At 35.1% G+C, this 19,718-nt stretch overlaps 1 protein-coding gene across 1 annotated transcript in view; it reads left to right on the plus strand.

The window, feature by feature from the left end:
• The first annotated feature begins 616 nt into the window (after positions 1 to 616).
• The window catches only part of PITPNM3 (PITPNM family member 3), a 1,300,985-nt gene continuing 1,281,883 nt past the window's right edge, over positions 617 to 19,718 (plus strand). The window contains exon 1 of the mRNA XM_044054869.1: positions 617 to 1,523. Coding sequence (XP_043910804.1) covers positions 617 to 1,523 — 907 coding nt within the window. The remainder of the gene's footprint in view (positions 1,524 to 19,718) is intronic.

Consider the following 19,718-nt stretch of genomic DNA (forward strand, 5'->3'; position numbering starts at 1 on the left):
ACACCATATGTGTAGTTCTCTGATGGCAATAAAACTTATGTGATGCAGGAAGATATGTCATAACCTTTGTTCATATTGAACAGTTAATTTTAATGAGAACATAGCCACAGTTTGTTTTGAAGAAAGCTCAATATCATCTGTGTATTTTGTACATATTTTGTTCGGTTATACCATATTTGTACTTTTGTTATTGAAGGTGCAAACCAGTATTTTTTAAGTAGGTTTCTGTAAGTTCCTGCAATTTAGCGTCTATGTATGTATCACTTTAAATACATCCTTAGTAATAATAATGAGGATGAGAACCAATGAGAAATGATGGAAAGGTTTTTAAACAAGTTGATTTTTTATTTCTTGTAAAAAGAGTCTGAAGAAGCCTGTTGGCGAAAGCGCTTACTCTGGGTTTGGAAATAAAGTTTTATTAAGGTACCAGACGTGTGCACCGTCTTTTGAAAGTTTGGAACTGCGAACGTTTTATTGCCATCAGAGAACTACACATATGGTGTTTGGCTTTTGATTATACATATTGATTGTGTGGTTCTCGTCTCTACTGAGTGCTGCTCTGCAGTTGGTTTTTGCATTTATCTGATTTTATTAGTCAGCGCAGCAAGAAGTGAGGATGGCGAACGAAAATACTCCGAACATTGAATTACCATATGTCCCTTCCGTTTTGGAACGGACCAATAGCGTCATGGACAGGTTTCAAGTTTGTGTGGCTGGAAAGTCAAACTTGCTCTTGGACTTTGATCCCATCGTCGACGGAGACGTTGATAGCCTAACAGATGTAAGTAATTCATCTGCAAATAGAGACTTACAAGAACTAGAGACAGTATTTACAAAGCTGAAAAGATTACAAGTTCAAAGGAATTATTTTGAAGTTTGTTTAGTGAAGCGCATTATACCGCGTGGGCTCCGCGTTTTAAAGATGCCCACATCTGGCGTTTTATTTCCTGACCTCTTGTACCGATGGCAGCAGCTCAATTTAGAGCTTAGCTACAGCTATATGAATTTGTTAATTGAATATCATTTGCCCGAGGAGAATCGTTTGAGAGACATGGTGAATAAACTTCTTAATGACTTTAAAAGTAAATATGTTGATAATGTATATTTAGAAAGACTCGGAAGAGTCTTGGAAAATGTACTGTTGTTAGAAAAACGCTTATTAGATCAGAAAAAAACTAAAATCACGAGGGATATACGTGATTTTAAAAACAATCATGTTTTCACTTGGCCTAGGCCTGGAAATATGACACAACAAGGTAATAATAGACCAACCTTATCACAAGGGGCCATTAATGGAACAGGAAGAAATAATGGGCATGAAGAAATGCACAGAATGTTACCTAATACTAGTACTAATGTAAATCTTAGTAATGAGACACCAACTATTAGTAATATGTCAGCAAGAAAAGAGAGTATTGATGTAAGTAATGACAATGGTATTACCATGAATGTTAGGACTAACGCACTGGGAACAGATCTGACGAATAGTACTAGTATGAATGGAAATTCTATGTCATCGCAAGGTAATGGTGACACTATTAACTCTGAGGCAGGAGAAACTTTGACAGGTTGTATTACAGATGTGCAGAGATCAGGTGCAGCAGTAGTTAGACCAAAAACAAATAGCATAAAAACAACCATGGATAGGTTACCTGCACCCCTCCCAATAGCCCAAAATCATTTTTTGGAGAAAAGACGTTCGACCAGCAGGGGGAGGCAAAAAAGGAAAGGGTCTGTAGAGGAGCAACAGCCAGGCCCCACATTGAAGAAAATATGGGGGAGACAAAACCAATAGTCATTAACTTGTCTAAAAGAACACTAGATAAATATGAAGAGCAAGTTCTAAATAAAGGGTTAGGCTTTATTCCAACTAAGGATAGTGATCTAGTGGACACTATCATAGATACTAAACTCTACGTTCGAAATATACAATTAAAGTTTGATTTTGGACAACATAGTGGTCAATTTGAAAGTAATAAATTTAAAGCTAACAGTGTATATATACCTCAACTTCACCCTACAATAGAAGTATTTGGGAATGTCCTAGAGAATGACATTTATAAGAGTTTTCAGGAGAAGAAACCCATAAGACATGGACAAAATTTGAATTATAAGCAAAGGCAAGCGCTGAAAACTTTGAAAGAAGATAGGTCGATCATTATTAGACCGGCCGATAAAGGTGGACCTGTGGTGATTATGGATGATATATATTATATAGATAAAATGAAACAAATGCTTGAAGATACACAAACCTACATAGAGATAAACCAAGAAGTAATAGTAGAAAAAGTATTCAGTGTGTATAATACATTAGACGATCCTGTAATGTCATTAAACATAACTCAGCAATTATATGATTACTTTAAGGTTAAGGACCCTATCATACCAGTCATTCAGGGACTACCCAAAGTCCATAAAAATTGCAGCGACCCACCCATGAGGCCCATTGTGGCGGGACAAGGATGGGTCACTGAACCACTATCCATTTATTTGGAAAATGTATTAAGGCCCTTAGTCAATGAGAACAGGAAAATACTGAAGGATAGCAAACAATTTTTGTTAGATCTATATTCTCACACAAAACAGTTAAAAGATGATCAGCATTATTTTTTAGTCACACTAGATGTAGTCAGCCTTTTCACAGTAATTCCGAATGATTTGGGTATTACTTTTATAACAGAGTATTTGAAAGTACATTCAACGTACACAGAAAAGAAAATAGATTTGATTACACTGTTACTAGAAACTATTCTCACAAATAATATTTTTGCGTTCCAGGAAGATGTTTATCTACAGAAGGATGGCGTAGCTATGGGCACGTCATGTGCCAATAGCTACGCCAACCTAGTTATGGCTAGGTGGGAAGATAGGTATCTCTATGAAAATCCACTATACATTGAACATGCAGGCATGTATTGCCGTTTTGTGGATGATCTTTTCCTTTTGTGGTTGGGAGATGAAAAATCCCTTAAAGAATTTGCATCATATTTAGATAGAACCACAGGGTTTTTGAAATTCACCATGTGTTTCTCTAAAGTGAATATATCATTTTTAGATGTTGAGGTATCCAGACTGCCAAGTGGACTATTGAACACATCCATACACAGAAAGGGATGCCAAAGAAATAACCTGTTACATAGACAAAGCATGCATCCCCGTCATGTATTCAACAATGTGCTAAAAGGACAGTTCATGAGAGTGTCCAGATTGAACCCAGATCAAGGCCATTATGAAGTTGGGGTAAAAGAGATGAAAGAAAGGTTCTTAGAAAGAGGCTACAATGAAAAAGAAATTATTGAGACTATTCATAAAGTAGATTCTCTAAGAACCAGTAGTGCAAGACCTTATTTTATGGAAAACATGGAAAATGTGATACAAACCAATGATGAGTTTTCAACTAGGACCGAAGTTAGGGCAAGCTTGACTTTTAGCAGGATGGGCTTAGAAGTGAAAAAAGCAATGCAAAGGCATTGGGAGATCCTGAAGTCAGATAGAGATGTTAGTAAAATTGTAGGAAATAGACCACACATAGCATTTAAGAACCACCCTAACCTCAAAAGTTTACTATGCAGACCAAGATACCCTCTATATAAACACAGTGCTTTGGACAGGAATACCGTACCCTGTGGTAGATGTAATCAGTGTGCTTTTATAAGTAAAGAAATGAAATTTACACACCCTATAACAGGACGTGTTTTTAATTTCTGTACCAACACCAATTGTGACAGTAAAAATGTGATTTATGCTGCCACATGTATTTCATGCACTGCCTATTATATAGGGAAAACCAATCGAGCACTTAAGGAGCGCATTAGAGAACACAATTATCAAATCAGGATAGGTTCGGATGTTAATGCATTAGCCAGACATTATAAGCAGGCAGGTGTACATCATACCTTTAAATTTTATGTAATACAAACAGTATCACAAGGTTTTAGAGGAGGAGATTTGATTAATAAAACCCTGGAACAAGAGACCAGATGGATTATCAGATGGAGAGCAGATAGATCCCCCGGTCTCAATGATAAAGTACAAATTAAACCTTTTCTAAAAAGCAGGAGGTTACGTAGAATAAAGTAGTTATCTTGTTATGAAAGGGAGTTACAGTCAATAATACTGCTATAACAGTATATTTAAAGATTATTTAATTCAGTTTCTTAGAATTGTAAGAAGTGTATATGTTTACAGTTTATTAATGTTATGTCTTAGTTAGTGAATAGCTTGTTGCAATGGATGTGTGACATGACCTAGATGTTTAGATGTTTAACATTGTGTTTTAAAACCTAGGAAAATAAGTTCTAAATTATATGATGCAGGAAGATATGTCATAACCTTTGTTCATATTGAACAGTTAATTTTAATGAGAACATAGCCACAGTTTGTTTTGAAGAAAGCTCAATATCATCTGTGTATTTTGTACATATTTTGTTCGGTTATACCATATTTGTACTTTTGTTATTGAAGGTGCAAACCAGTATTTTTTAAGTAGGTTTCTGTAAGTTCCTGCAATTTAGCGTCTATGTATGTATCACTTTAAATACATCCTTAGTAATAATAATGAGGATGAGAACCAATGAGAAATGATGGAAAGGTTTTTAAACAAGTTGATTTTTTATTTCTTGTAAAAAGAGTCTGAAGAAGCCTGTTGGCGAAAGCGCTTACTCTGGGTTTGGAAATAAAGTTTTATTAAGGTACCAGACGTGTGCACCGTCTTTTGAAAGTTTGGAACTGCGAACGTTTTATTGCCATCAGAGAACTACACATATGGTGTTTGGCTTTTGTGTTTGTAATAAGGTTGCCCTTGTAAAAATATTGTGTTGTTGGTCTTTCTTTAACTTTCTTATCACCATTTAAGCATCTTTATTAATTTACAATTTCAACAGTGATAATGATATAGGTACACATACTTAAATTGGAAAAAACAAACTATAGCGATATTTCTTATTGTTTTCATGCAGCATGCATTTTTAACAATTATCATTCATTCCATCATATTTCTTTAAATATATATATACATATTATGTGTTTTTTATGTAGGAATGTTGTGATTATTATTTTTACTGTAGGTGGATTGAATTTATCAGTGGGTAAATGTAAATGTGTATGGTAAGTCTATTTGTGTTAGGGATGCTGTGCTTTGCTTCTTCATGTGAGGGACTGGATTAGTATTTATATTGGGTCACAAATGAAAATGAATTGCATAGATTTACAATTGTTCTATTTCAGTACTTTTCTTTAGTGATGGAAGTGGTTACAGATGAAATTGGTCAAGCATTGTAATACTTGTAAGTATAAATATCCAGAATGCCCTACCGGGTCTATTTTAGGAAGTAATGGTTCTTCCACCTCAAATAATTTCATTACTGAGGGGCAGTCTAGAGCAGAAGTGATGAATTTAATGTAGCCTACTAAATGTGAAAATTCTGTCACTAGTAATAATGAACCAGAGATCCTTTACCTAATTCAGAAGGAGTGGCAGATGTAAACATGTAGCCAGATTTAGATGCCCTGTTTCTGAATGCAGTGTCTCTTTAACTACAGTTAATAATGTAAAAGGTTTGGTTATTGCTGTTTCCAACAGAACTTTAAACAAGATAGAAAGATCTATGTTAAATAAAGGTTTAAACTTTTTTTTCTGTTCAGTAGCTCTGGAGGATGTTACTATACAGGATCTGAAGGAGTTTAACCATTTGTTAAATTTCAAATTATTGTTTCCAGGAAAATCTGGATACATGGATAACTGTGATTTTGATATGATAAATTTCAAATACCATAAATCTAAATTTAATCCCCCCAAAACAGCCCACTGTAAAATAATTTGAGAACAAGGTCATGCATGATTTACAATTTATAATTCTTTCAGGTTGAGCAACAAAAAATGTAATTTAAATGGACTAGAACAGGCTGCATGTGTAGATTTATCACAGGTGCAGGACAAATCCATAACAATAACAACTTTTGACTGGGGGGAGTAATATGGGACAGCAGATTTTATGAAACAGAAGTTTTTATGTCAGTTAGTAAACTCAATTGTTTTACTGTAGACTACTACTGTATTCCAGAGAAAAATTCCAGCACAATTTTTTTTTGTTAATACTGGATATAACAGAATGTGATTTTTGCCACAGCTTAGGTAAGGACGTACTGGAGGAGAACCTATCCTGCTGATGTTTTATGTTTTACCAAAAGTACATAAAAAACATGACTTATTATGTCAGCTGGCGACTCTCGTATAGAGCTGCTTTCAATGTTCCTGGATGAATATCTAAAACTCCTTGTATCCCTGATATTTTCCAGGATTAAATATGTTATGCAGTTTATCTCTAGCATGCCAGATTTTATAGTAGAAGGACAGTAGTATCTATGCACATTTGTTGTCAATGCACTTTATATATCTCTATACCATGAGAAAGGACTAGAGGCATTAAAATAGTGTCTGGACATCTTAGACCTATACAGCTTTGAGTCTGAGCATTTTTCTGTCTATTTAACTGAAATATTATTGACTAAAAGGAGTTCTTCTTTTAGTGTTTGGTACCACAATGGGGGCAGTGTTTGTCCCTATTTATGCTGATTTGGTCATGGCATTTATTGAGGTTGAATATATTAAAATTTTTGTGTGTATTTCGGCTTTTCCCGGTTAGGGGTCGCCACAGCGGAACTCCGGTCCGCTAATGATTGGCAGTAGATTTTTACATGCTGGCTTGCCGGGCCTAACGCACAACCTTCAACAAAAGAATGCCCATTCACAAGTGTCGCCACACAGAAGACGCTCTAACTGAAAATCGAATGGGCAACGTCTAACTGTGAGGCGACAACGCTACCGCAGCATCACCACCGCAGTCAGGTTGAATATATTTAAAACTTAGAAGATAACATTTTCCATACATCCATGAGTTATCTAGCAAAGATATTTGAATGATCGTTTCAAGGTTTGGACAAATAGCTATGAAGAACTGTGTGACTTTTGGAAATACTTAAATCAAAATTTAACGTGTGCAGAGCTTTTAAAATTGATTTTTAGATGTTGAGTTCAACAAACTCGATGGCAGAATACAGACTGTATTATATGAAAGCCTTTTGTGAAAAACACATTCTTACTTTACACCTGCGACATCTATGCCTTGTATTTTGGCCTTTTTGGGACATTCCAAAATCACAGCACGGGAGAGCAAAACAAATCTGAAGTGACCCCCAAGCTTTATGAGGGGAATTTTTTAGATCTTACAAAAGATTCACAAATGGGGGTTTCTAGTGAAGATTTACAACATGCTCAGGCAGGGGATTCCAAAGCAGACAGAGGTGACACCTCATAGTAAGCCTTCTGAAGGAAAAGCACTCAGGAAAACTCTTATTGTGTTATTGCCTATGGCATCATCTCACTTGAGATAAGGAAGCTCATTTAACAAACATGGGACAATTTTACTAAGCAACAACACAGTCAGTGGGTAGTTAGGCAACAATGTAAACATGGTTAAAGAAGTAATAAGTGCTTGACAGTTTTATCCACCATAAAATAGGTAGTAATCCTAATACTCTTCCCCATTTCACCCACATTGTGTGGAATTAAACCATGTAAGAACTATAATAAATGCGATGTTGTGTTAACTACACAGTTGTTCACAATGAATAATATGGATTCCACCATTGAATATGAACTGCAGTGTTGTGCAATACTAGAAATAAATGTTTCCTTGCAGAATGCTTCTGTGGTGCTTATGTGGGTCAGACAACACATGCCTAGAAAAATGGAATTCTGCACCTCTGAGTGACATTAGATGTAAAAAAAATTATAAACACATGTTTTTTCATTCAAATGCTCTGTTCAGTTTATTGGCATTGATGATACAAAGTATTCTTGATTAAACAGAATGAATTTTGATTTTAAACACAAGGGCATTGTTTGCCAAGTGATTGAATGACCAATTATGAACTGCAGTGTTCACACAGAAAGCAAATAGTAGAACTGTTTTTTCTCACCTTTCTTCATTATTTCTCACCATTGGTATTGTTCCAAATATTGTATTTCGTAGAGGCCACAACCTTAAAAACTTACTTGAATGTGGGGGGCAACAACTTAAAACACATAGGTATGCTGGTATGTACCTGTGTGAATCTTGTAGGATGTGTAGATTCATGGAAGTGGGTAATACATTTTGTATAGGTAACAACAAATATGAGATTAAATTTAAACTCAACTGTAGTTCTCGATTGGTTGTTTGCATAGCAAGATGTGTCTGCTGTCCTGCATTCTACGTGGGGAAGACTGAACGTAGACTGTGAGACAGGGTTTACGAACACACCTATGCCATTTCAGTTAATAAAATTGATAACCCACTAGTAAGACATATAGCAAATATTGAGGGCCACAAATTTACTTTCAAAACTATAGATCAAGTTCAAGCCAACTTGAGAGGTGGCCCACTGAATTTATTTTTAGAGGAACACGAGTTGGAATGGCAGATCCATTTGAATGCATTCATTGTACCAGGTTTAAATGATGCTTGTAACATTGCCTGTCTTCTAAAACTAAGAAGTTTGAGACGGTAACTGGTACTTTGCTGGAACTTAATCCTATCACTCTAGCGCTATAATATTTTTGAGAGGTATGCCCGGTTGATTATTCTGTAACTTTGAAGTTTAGTCTAACCTTGTTATTGTTTGAGTCTAACAGTTTTATGCCTTCTGTATAATTATTTATAACAGTTTTAATGATACTTTTAAACTGACAAACTTGCAGCTCTTGTATTCAGGTTTCATGAATACATGATTTTTTAGAAAATGTCTCTTTAAGAATTTGACTCACTGAGAGGTGTGGTCATCACATGATATGTCTTAATTAGTTATAAACTACTGTTTAAAACTGTGTACCTTTTCTGAAGAAGTTGCTACATTACAAGCAACGAAAACCGCTTCAATAAATTGTTTTGTTTTATATGTTTTTGATTCCTAAAACTTTCTGTGGTGGGTCTTGGTGCTGCTGACTTAATTTTTGTGTTTCAGTAGTTTGTTGGATTCCTTTTCCTGGTTATTCTGCCAATATGTAACATGTTAAGATTTATTTTTCCCCACTGAGAAAGCCGTGGTCAGCAGTAAAACCAACTTGCAACTGATGTATTAGATGCCCTTTAGCCATTAAATATAATACTTCAGTGTTTTATGTTAAGTGCTGTTTATCCTCTCTCTCGATATATATATATATATATATATATATATATATATATATATATATATATATATATATATATATATATATATATATATATATATATATATATATATATATACACACACACACACACACATGTGAGATCTGTTTCTTCAGATTATCAATACATTTTGAAAGTAAATATGTCAAACAAGTTCACCAGTGATCACTATCATCTAAAAATAAAAACATTGAGCATAAGTCATTGTAAATGTAAACAAATGCATTACATTACATTATGATCATATAAAAGGAAAACAGAGTTTGCTTCTGCATGGGGTGAAGCCCCCCAGACTCCCCTGACATAGATGCTCTGTTCCCAAGTCCCCAGAAATGAAATATACTAATTCCACATCTGCAAAACCATGGAGAAAGGTAAATTCCCCTAGCTATATTACAGTCACATTGTTGTAGTTTCACTGTAAAATAATGTGCCCACTTTTCACCACTGACTAAAATTACCAAAAACAGAGACACATGATAAATAAGTTCACAACCAAATATGTGGCACTCATAGATAGATGATATAGATATAGCTAGAGAGAGAGAGAGATCAATCATATACATTTGGAATAGAGTGATTAAGAACTAATCACAGAAGTCATAAATTGTTGCTTGCTTGTGTTTGTATATATTATGGTTTGTACAACTTGTTTTCAGTAGCAGCAAGTACTATGTTTGGGCTTGATCCTTTGTTTCATTTTAAACATATTTGCAATCAAAATGCACTCTTGTGATCTGCAGCTGATGACAGATGACTACAGAAGTTTCAGGTTCTATAGAATTTTTCCACAGTTTTGAATTCATTTCTTAATTGACTGTCAGTCCAGAATGGTTGTATGAAATCCTGACATAATATGTAATGGCCACTGACTGGCTGAAGAAAGAGATGTGTGTTAAAATACTATCTGCATAATTTCTCATTGTCTGGGTTGTAGTTTTAAAAGGAATGAAAGTGTCTACTGAATTCAATGTCACATGTTTTAGATCATGAGATAGTTTGTAGTGATGGATGTCTGAGATGGTAAAGGCATCCTCAACGGAGTCACACAGTGCCTCTCATTCAATTGGTCATTGACCTAGGACTGTAAATGTGTGTGAAGGTAGCACTTACAGGAATCATGTAATAGGTGTTATGGTACATATGAATTGCTGTGGATATTTAACAAAAAAAATTCTGCAGAGAGTTCATCTAGCTTTTGGTCAGATTCTATGATTTTCAAGTATTTATTTATTTTTATTTTATTTTACATTTGTTGACCAGGCTAGTCTAGCTGGATACATTTCATTTTTCAGTAGAGGCCCAGGGAGATAAGCTCCAAGACATGGTCTAAATACAATAGTACAAGTTCGAACAACACAGAAAAAATATCAATATACTAATAAAAATAGCAACTTTAAAAAGGAAATAAAAATCATCAACAATGGTATTAAGTAGAACATATTTAACCTACAGGTCCTTGGTGGTGGAGCAGAATATAAGGGTAAAATATTTTCAAAGAAACAGTTGTCTGATAGGGATTTGGAAAAGAATTTGGGAGCTATCTATTGAGTCAATTAATCCCTTTTGGGAAAGAATTCCATTTGTTGTTCTGTGTGTTTGATGTCTGTAGGAAAATGCATATAACGGAAGATTCAAAATTAGGGTGAGGCTACATCCATTAAACTTGGATTCTTTGAAACTAATTTAATAAATCTGGCCACAGCCAAAAGCTGCAGCTCTTTTTATGCAGTGGTATTAGTGGGACTGAATAAAGTGTTTATGCCTGTGGCTGAAATAATATTGTTTTCTACAAAGTCCATTAGAGGCCTAATTGATTATTTGGCTTCTGCAAATTTAATGTCAGGCCTTAGGTAAATGGAAAGGATGGTGATTTTGCTGCTGCAATAGTTAGCTCTAAAAGATGCACTTGAACTATTGTTATTCTAATAAATATGTTCTTACGTTCCTGCACAAAACCATTGATTCTCAGCATTTCAGTAAAAAATTAAAAGTAGCCACTAAAGCTGAAAAGTCACACATACAGGTAGGCAGACTACATTGGCAATGCATATAGGTTTAGTGCATAGGGATTTTTGCCTTACAGCTCTGTGGTCCAAGGATCAAACCTGTCAGCCTGCAGATCTCTGTATGAAGTTTGCATGATTTCCTTGCATCTGCATGAGTCTTGTCCAGATACTCCAATTCCCTTACACCTTCTAAAAGCATTCTTGTTTATTAGAGACTCTAAAAGTTGTGCATTTATAGTACATTTTCCCTTGTTATTGTAGCTCCGATTCATGGCTAGAAAGCATCTTCGAATGACTAGTTCACTTGCTTGGTTATCATATAAGTAAATGACATTAAGTGACAGGAGTAGCAGATATCAACACAGCTATGAACAGGAGTAAGCGTGACAGTCACGTGTTTTACCGTCTCCATCCCTTGAAGAAAGATTATTCAAACTTTCTAGAATCCCCCAACACATCTCTTCCCTGTCCCAATAAAATAAGTTCTACTGAGGAAAGAAAGAGCAACATTGCTGTGCTGATGGTGAATGCTGTCTGTTCACATGATACCAGCTGTCTCATATCACCAGTGTACATATCTTTAAGCTGACAATGCTGACTTGATAATTCAAAAATGAATCATTAAATGCTACTATCGCATTGATGTTGCAGGACCGTAAACTAATAAACGCTACCAGTGTCTTGGACCAGCACCTTCAGTATCATGTTGAAAATCACAAACAGAATGATAATGTTTATGTTTTTCTTTACAAGGCTATAAGGTAGAACCAGTATTCTGTATCTCAGTGTTTCAGCTGAGCTCATTAAGCTCCTGAGGGATTGTAGATGCAGCAGCTTCTAGAATGACTTTCATACATAGCAATATACTATTTTTAACTCAGGCTTAATAGAGAATGCAGAACTACCAGACCCTTGAAGGATGCTTAATTGTGTTATGCATTCAAAGAGCTGAAGCGATGAGATTTACTCTCAGTAATTACACAGTCTTCAGTGGCAAGGAACAATAATCAGTGTGTTTTATTCAGTGTACTGCAAGAAAACTGCTGAGCAGCATGTAAATAATGGGCTCGGCCTAGAGCCATTACTAAGCTTAAAGTACTTATTGCAGTGTTTTCCATGGAAACTGACTTAGTTTATGAAAATGAATCTGATTCTGGACTGGTCATTCACCAGATGTGTTTCAAGGCAGAAGTAACAAAGCAGTTTTTATTTATTTTTTCTGCACATTTACATTAAGTTCTTTATGTCAAAAGGGTGCTTTCTTACTTTTACTTCTGCTGGAATTTTAAATAAATCCTTAAGCATTGCACACTAAAACCAAAATATTTTCAGTACTAAATTCTAAATTTGCTGCACTAAAGCATCTGTTTAGAGGGGGCAACTGTCATCATCTGGAGTGCTTTATAAAATACAATTGTATATTATTTCAAATATAAATGACATCAGAGCACATTGTGAATATTTACCTCTATATTAGCAACACTTAAGCAGCTATGCTTGTAATTATTTGGCCACAGACTTAGGAAAACAGATTAATAACAAATTGGCAAACTTATCTATCATCCCTCTATCTTTTTTTCACACACAAACACACACGATTTGTACCCACTACTACTTTTGAACTATCAACTGCACCTCAAGGATTTCCATGTTTTTTTTTTGGTAGCACTAATTTAATTTAGTGGTGAATCTAGTTGCTGTATGCCTTCCTAAAACCATTTGCCATTTTCCTTTAAGTGTTTTATTCATGATTGTATGATTCCCACCTGTAGCTGCTGTTAAACTTTGAGAGTACCATGTTGTGATGTTTTACTTTCCCTCCCTCACTGCATGTTGCTAAATGATTAGATGTCCTGTTATATCCCTTAACACATTGTTTTTCACTGAATTAATTTATGACGTTTGAGTTGAATTTGGTACAGAGCATACAGAGGTCTTGCTGGTCTTGTCTTTGCAACACTGTCCACCAAAGAGGAAGAACTGCAGAGATAGAATGGTAGAAGATGGGTTCTTGAAGTGCTTGGGCCATGGTGACTGGCTATCCATCACAGAAACATGGTTTACAAATATGATCTAGCACTGTGCTGACCCTACTTTTAAGAATCACTATACTGATTTACAGGGTCTATATTATAAAGTCGACCAACCAAACTGTCGACTTACCTTTCATCGACACCTAAATGTCGAAGCTGTACATCATCAAACAGCCTAATCATCTATTTCTTTCCAAGGGAAAGAAATCGGTTGGCCATTATGTTACATCTGCCCTTTTCCTGACTGTAGTGCGATCTTGGAGTTAGTATATTTAGTTAGGGGGGTGTGGGGGAAAGCCCCCTATTTGATAGTGTTTATTTTAATGTGGCCCATTGTTGGCCTACCAATTTCTTTGCATTGGAAAGAAATCTCTGATTTGGAGTTTCAATGAAGTGCAGCTTCGACATTTAGGTGTCGATTAAAGGTAAGTCGACATTTTGGTTGTTCGACTTTATAATATAGACCCGATTTACATTATTTTATTTACCATGATGGAAAGTATATTTTCATTGTTAAGTTTGAGCTATAATACCAGGAACAAACTGGTAGGTGCCTAAGCTGTGCAGTACTTTTAAGAGTAGAGTTACGATACAGTTAGGAGCATTGTCTTGGTATACACCCTCTGTCTTTTTGACTTTTCTTCACATGATCTATTTTTCTCTGACCAAACCAAAATGCAGCATTCCATATGTATCTTTTTCCTTGTGACCTAGATTATTGTTGAAAAGCCTCCATGAAAGGTCAGTATATTACCTGATTATGAAATAAACAAGTTAATAAAATCCAAGGATTTATGGGGAACACAATGGAACCAAAGCAACAAGAACGTTACCTGAATGTACATTGACATACCTCAGTATAATATTACAGAAAGTTATTCAGATCTTCCCTTTGTAAATGAATGTCTGTCATCCATGCACATTAAAAAGTCAGAACGTTCTGGCAGATGGAACCCTAGTGTTGTATACACCTGGGTCCATGTATGGTTTTTAACTCCTAGTGGCACATGTGAAGTGTAGTGGGACACACAGTTCTACTCACAAGTTTTATTGAGTTTAAATGGTCAAATGGAAACTGTTGCAACAGACTGCCACATATTCAACAATGGAAATAAAGTAGTACTGTTGCTTTTGGTAAATCACCATCATCTACAACTTGTAGCATAACCTGTACCCCGCTTTAAACGGATATAATTGTTAGGAATCTTTGCAACAAGGACAGTAACTCTCTCTCCTTTGACCTCCATATATCCTCAGTAGTAAGGAAATCCTAATTTCCAAATGCATCTCCTTCAGGTCTAAAGAAGAGGTCTTCTTGCTGTAGTCAGTCTTATCCAGATGTATTGCCCATCTATATAGACCACAAATGTTCCTATCAAAAAAACATGAATTGCCTGAAATCCTTCAACCACCAAGATAGATTTGAAGCTCTGTCCCCAAACTAAACTGGTAATCCAAGTCTTGCTTTTCATGACATGAAGGATTCCATCCTCTTTGGAGATTGATTACATCTCCAAAAGATAAATAGCTTCACAAACACTAGAAGTAAGAATGTTAGTTTCCACTGACATATAAATAAAACATGCTAGTGCAAGAGGTATATTACTCAATACTTGCATTATCTCTGGAAGACTTTTCCCCTTACATGTAAAACAAGCAACATCCTCTAATCTTTCAAGATGAAGCTTGATGATTGGATACATATCAGTAAATTAATTCAATCCCTGACCTGGTCTGACCTTCTAGAAGTGGGAGGTGCATCATGAGGGTAGGTGTTGGCAGGGTTCATATAATGTCATGTATTACTAGCCTTGCAGTTCCTATGATTCTATGCCCTTGTTAGATGTACAGTGTTACACCTGTGGCCTTGAGACTTGAGTCCTTAGTCAGTGAAAGATGTTGAGATGAGTCATTCCTCATAATGTTGGAGGATACATGGCTAGCACTGGTTTGACAGCATACCAGACGGAGGTTGGCATAATGGTTAAGATATTTACCTTACAGACACAAAGTGTAGGGTTTGATTCTCACATGGGTTAATTGACCAAGCTTAAATCTATAAACCTATTTATAGCTTTTTCTATGACACAAGGTATAAGAGCAGTGAGCTCCTGGGCAGAGCACAAATGAGAACAACGTTAAAAAAATAAATACAGATCATTCTGTTTTAGAGCTGGGGGGTGGCCTAGTGGTTAAGGTATTTACTTGACAGACGTAAAGTAAAGGGTTTGATTTTCACCTTTGAGGAAAATTGCATAGTCCTTAAATGACCCATAAGGGCTTCTAGCCTACTACTTGCCTATGAAACTATGAAACTGCCACTTAAATGAAAGTTGACAAAGCAGACAAAACAAAAGTATGCTTGCTCATTATCCTGCTTCTAATTAAGGTAGGAGGTTGGCATAATGGTTAAAGTTTTTACCTTACAGATGCAACATGTAGAGTTTGATTCTCACATGAGGTAATTGGCTAGGATTAAAATGTTTCACAACCGTAGTTAGCCTAGTATTAATTTCAAGTGGGAGGTTGGCAAAATAGCTAATGTGCAGAATAAAAAGCAAAGCACCAGGACTTGGAGACATCTGTAGAATCCAGTATAAAAATCTTTATTCGACACAAGTGCTTTCGTGGGTAACCCCACTTCTTCAAATGTCTAATACATTTTAAAAACTGCTCTTAGTTTAAACATCCTCTTGAGACACAAGATTAAAACCAACCAATATATTGTTCTGGTGTGAACAAGCAAATTTAAAGCAACATCCTACACGGTACATGCCATTAACTGAACTAGAAATCTGAATGTATAGGTATACACTTCTAAAAGCCTATTTATAAAGTGTCTAAATTCAAATTTCCATAACATTTCAGTTTGCAGTCACAAGCACAGAATATGCACATATTTACATATTCCACTTCTGTTCTCCAAAGCACATACAAGCCTGTAATAAAAAGTCAGTGATTTATCTTACAAACGACTCCACAGCACATCTTACCTAAAAAGCTGCCTAAGCTTTCATTTCAATTTACAATCACAAACAAAGAATGTATCTGCACATGTTTATAGTTTCCTTTGATGGTCTCCAAAATACATGCAAACCTGTAACAAGAAGTCAGTTATTTATCATACCAACAATTCCACAGCACATCTTACCTAAAAAGCTGCCTAGATTTTAACTTAGAATTCAGAGGTATATATTCATTTAATCCATGACCTCTATCAACCCTTAATCTTACTATCCACTTAGCTTCAAGCTCTTCAGTGATGTTCCGTAGATCCCCCCTTATACTCTCATATGTTCTCCCTATAACTAAAAATTTAAAGATGTTCCATATCATTATTAATGGTGTGTCAAGCCAAGGCATTCACTTTGTTCTTTTTATGGATGGCATAAATGTGTTCATGTATTCTTTCCTTCAGAGACCTGTCTGTCTTCCCTACATAGAAACTATGGCACACTGTGCAATGGGCCAAGTAGACTAAATGCTCTGTTTCACAGGTGGCATTGATATCAGGCTCATATGTCTTTAACTGATCTGGATGTTCAAACTTAGAGATACTGTCTATATATTTACAAAAATTACAGCTGCCACATTTTTTATTCCTTTTTCTATGGCTGGCCTTACAGGGCCATGCTTCCTATCATTGACCTTAGGTTGACGTAACTGTCTCTTCAAAGATTTATAGTTCTTCAGTGAATACTTGGGTTTCACATCTATCAGACTACTAATGCTCTTATCTAGTCTCAATATATTCCAATGTTTCTCTATCACATTCTTATACATCCAAGCATCTTTAGATCTTTTTTTTTTTGCATATTTTCCATATATAGTAAACATTTACATCCAAATTCCTAAACCATTCAAGCTCCAAGTATACCATGTAACCGTGTATGAACTGCAAGAGTCATTACTGGGCTCATTGTGGATGAAGAGTGAAACAGTACTAATTTCATGAACTTTAATAGTACTTTGACTTAGGACTAGATTCCATTGCCATCATGGTATTAGAACCCCAAAAGTCTTGGAGAAATTAAAAAAAGATCTGTTTAACCTTTTATTTAAAAGAAGGCATACTCATAAGTGCACCTTCTCCCTGTACTGCAAGCCAAAATAACAATTTCATTATTCACATTACCCGTTTTGCATATTTAGCAACCTGCTGAATATCCAGCTATTACATTTGATTAGAATGCATAAAAATGTCTTATAAAACTGCTGCAATAGTTTTATTTATGTATTCATTTTTGAAAATGTGTGTTTAGAAGTTCTGAAGAATAATTTCCAGTTATAACAGAAATGGTTCAGCGGCTGCCATCAGGAATTTTCCCACTGCAGTGCAGATTAGCATAAAACTCAAGCTCATATGTCTTTAACTGATCTGGATGTTCATACTTAGAGGTACTGTCTATATATTTACAAATATTGCATCTGCCACATTTTTTATTCCTTTTTCTATGGCTGGCCTTATAGGGCCATGCTTCCTATCATTGACCCTAGGTTGACATAACTGTCTCTTCAAAGATTTATAGTTCTTCAGTGAATACTTGGGTTTCACATCTATCAGATTACTAATGCTCTTATCTAGTCTCAATATATTCCAATGTTTCTCTATTACATTCTTATACATCCAAGCATCTTTAGAGTGGTAAAATGATATTCTAGTTGTTTATTTTCTCTATCATCTTTCTGCCCATCACTGTGTACTTCTCTGAAGTCTTCACCCCTAGAGAAGTATGGTTTCACCTTTAAGCACCTCTGTTTACTCAATTCCTTAATGCTGCTCTGTATATCATTAATGTGATACCCCCTTTCTACTAAATCACTGCTAGTTTGCTCAACTTGATGAACAAAATATTTAAGTCTTGTAAAGTATTTCTTACTAAGATTTATTACCATTCATTCATATTTTATTGATGATCCTTCATCAATTCCCAAATATTTATACACTCCCTCTTGCCCAAGTTCTTTTATATCACATTCTTGTCTCAAATTGATGTTTTCTTGATGCTGCAGTTTTCCTGCTGTAAAGTTTGCTTTTGCATATTTGTCAAGACTAATTGACTTACTTATATCATCTGAAGAAAGTTTTGACAACTTGCAGTTGATAAACAGATCCTATTTGACTGAGCTGGTGGTATCTCAGATAGCTGTAAAAGATCTCATGACACTCTAAAAAGTTTGAGGAGGTTACTGTAAGTATTTCATGTCAGTATACATGCACTTAATACATTTTAGAAAATATAAATCTTTTCAAAAGAGAGTATTCAATGCTCGCACCCCTTCTTTCACAATTTCAGTGCTCCCATCCCTTCTTATTCTTATCACAATATCACAGTTACACATTATATCATACATCCTTTCTGTAGATCATCAGTTTCAAAAAGCCCCATATAATACCTTATCTACATCACTTCTCCATCAATTTCAAAAAGCCCGATATATAATACCTTATCTACATAATCTTTCTAATATTGTTTTTTTTTTTTTTTTTGCATATTTTCCATATGTAGTAAACATTTACATCCAAATTCCTAAAACATTCAAGCTCCAAGTATACCATGTAACCATGTATGAACTGCAAGAGTCATTACTGGGCTCATTGTGGATGAAGAGTGAAACAATACTAATTTCATGAATTTTAATAGTACTTTGACTTAGGAATAGATTCCATTGCCATCATGGTATTAGAACCCCAAAAGTCTTGGAGAAATTAAAAAAGATCTGTTTAACCTTTTATTTAAAAGAAGGCATACTCATAAGTGCACCTTCTCCCTGTACTGCAAGCCAAAGTAACAATTTCATTATTCACATTACCCGTTTTGCATATTTAGCAACCTGCTGAATATCCAGCTATTACATTTGATTAGAACACCTAAAAATGTCTTATAAAACTGCTGCAATAGTTTTATTTATGTATTCATTTTTGAAAATGTGTGTGTTTAGAAGTTCTGAAGAATAATTTCCAGTTATAACAGAAATGGTTCAGCGGCTGCCATCAGGAATTTTCTCACTGCAGTGCAGATTAACATAAAACTGCAAAATCTAAATTAGAATAGCCAAAAAGACCAAAAAAGTACAGTGTGTGACATTTGAGAATGCTGCTAAGGAAGAAAACTTGAAGATATTTTATGATTTTACCTTTCTAGATGAAGAGAAAGCTAAATTAATACCAGTCAAACAGAAGCTTGTGATTTATTTTGAGCTTAAAAATAACTTATCCTTCATTCATTATTTGTTCTTTACAATGGCACATGGTTTTACAAAGACTGTAGATTTTCTGTTAGTGAATTAAAGTACTGAGCCAAAAAGTGTGAATTTGTAGTTACAGGTCTGAGTCTAAGAGTGTGGGTTTGGAAACTTGCAAGATTCTTTACTAAGAAAGAGAAATGCTTGTAATATAAAAAAATGACCAGACAAGAAGTAAGTTATTAAGATAACCAAAACTAACCTTATAAAAACAATGGCTG

The sequence above is a fragment of the Protopterus annectens genome, chromosome 13.part0 (assembly GCF_019279795.1).
Source record: "Protopterus annectens isolate FY-2018-M chromosome 13.part0, PAN1.0, whole genome shotgun sequence".
Classification (NCBI taxonomy): domain Eukaryota; kingdom Metazoa; phylum Chordata; order Ceratodontiformes; family Protopteridae; genus Protopterus; species Protopterus annectens.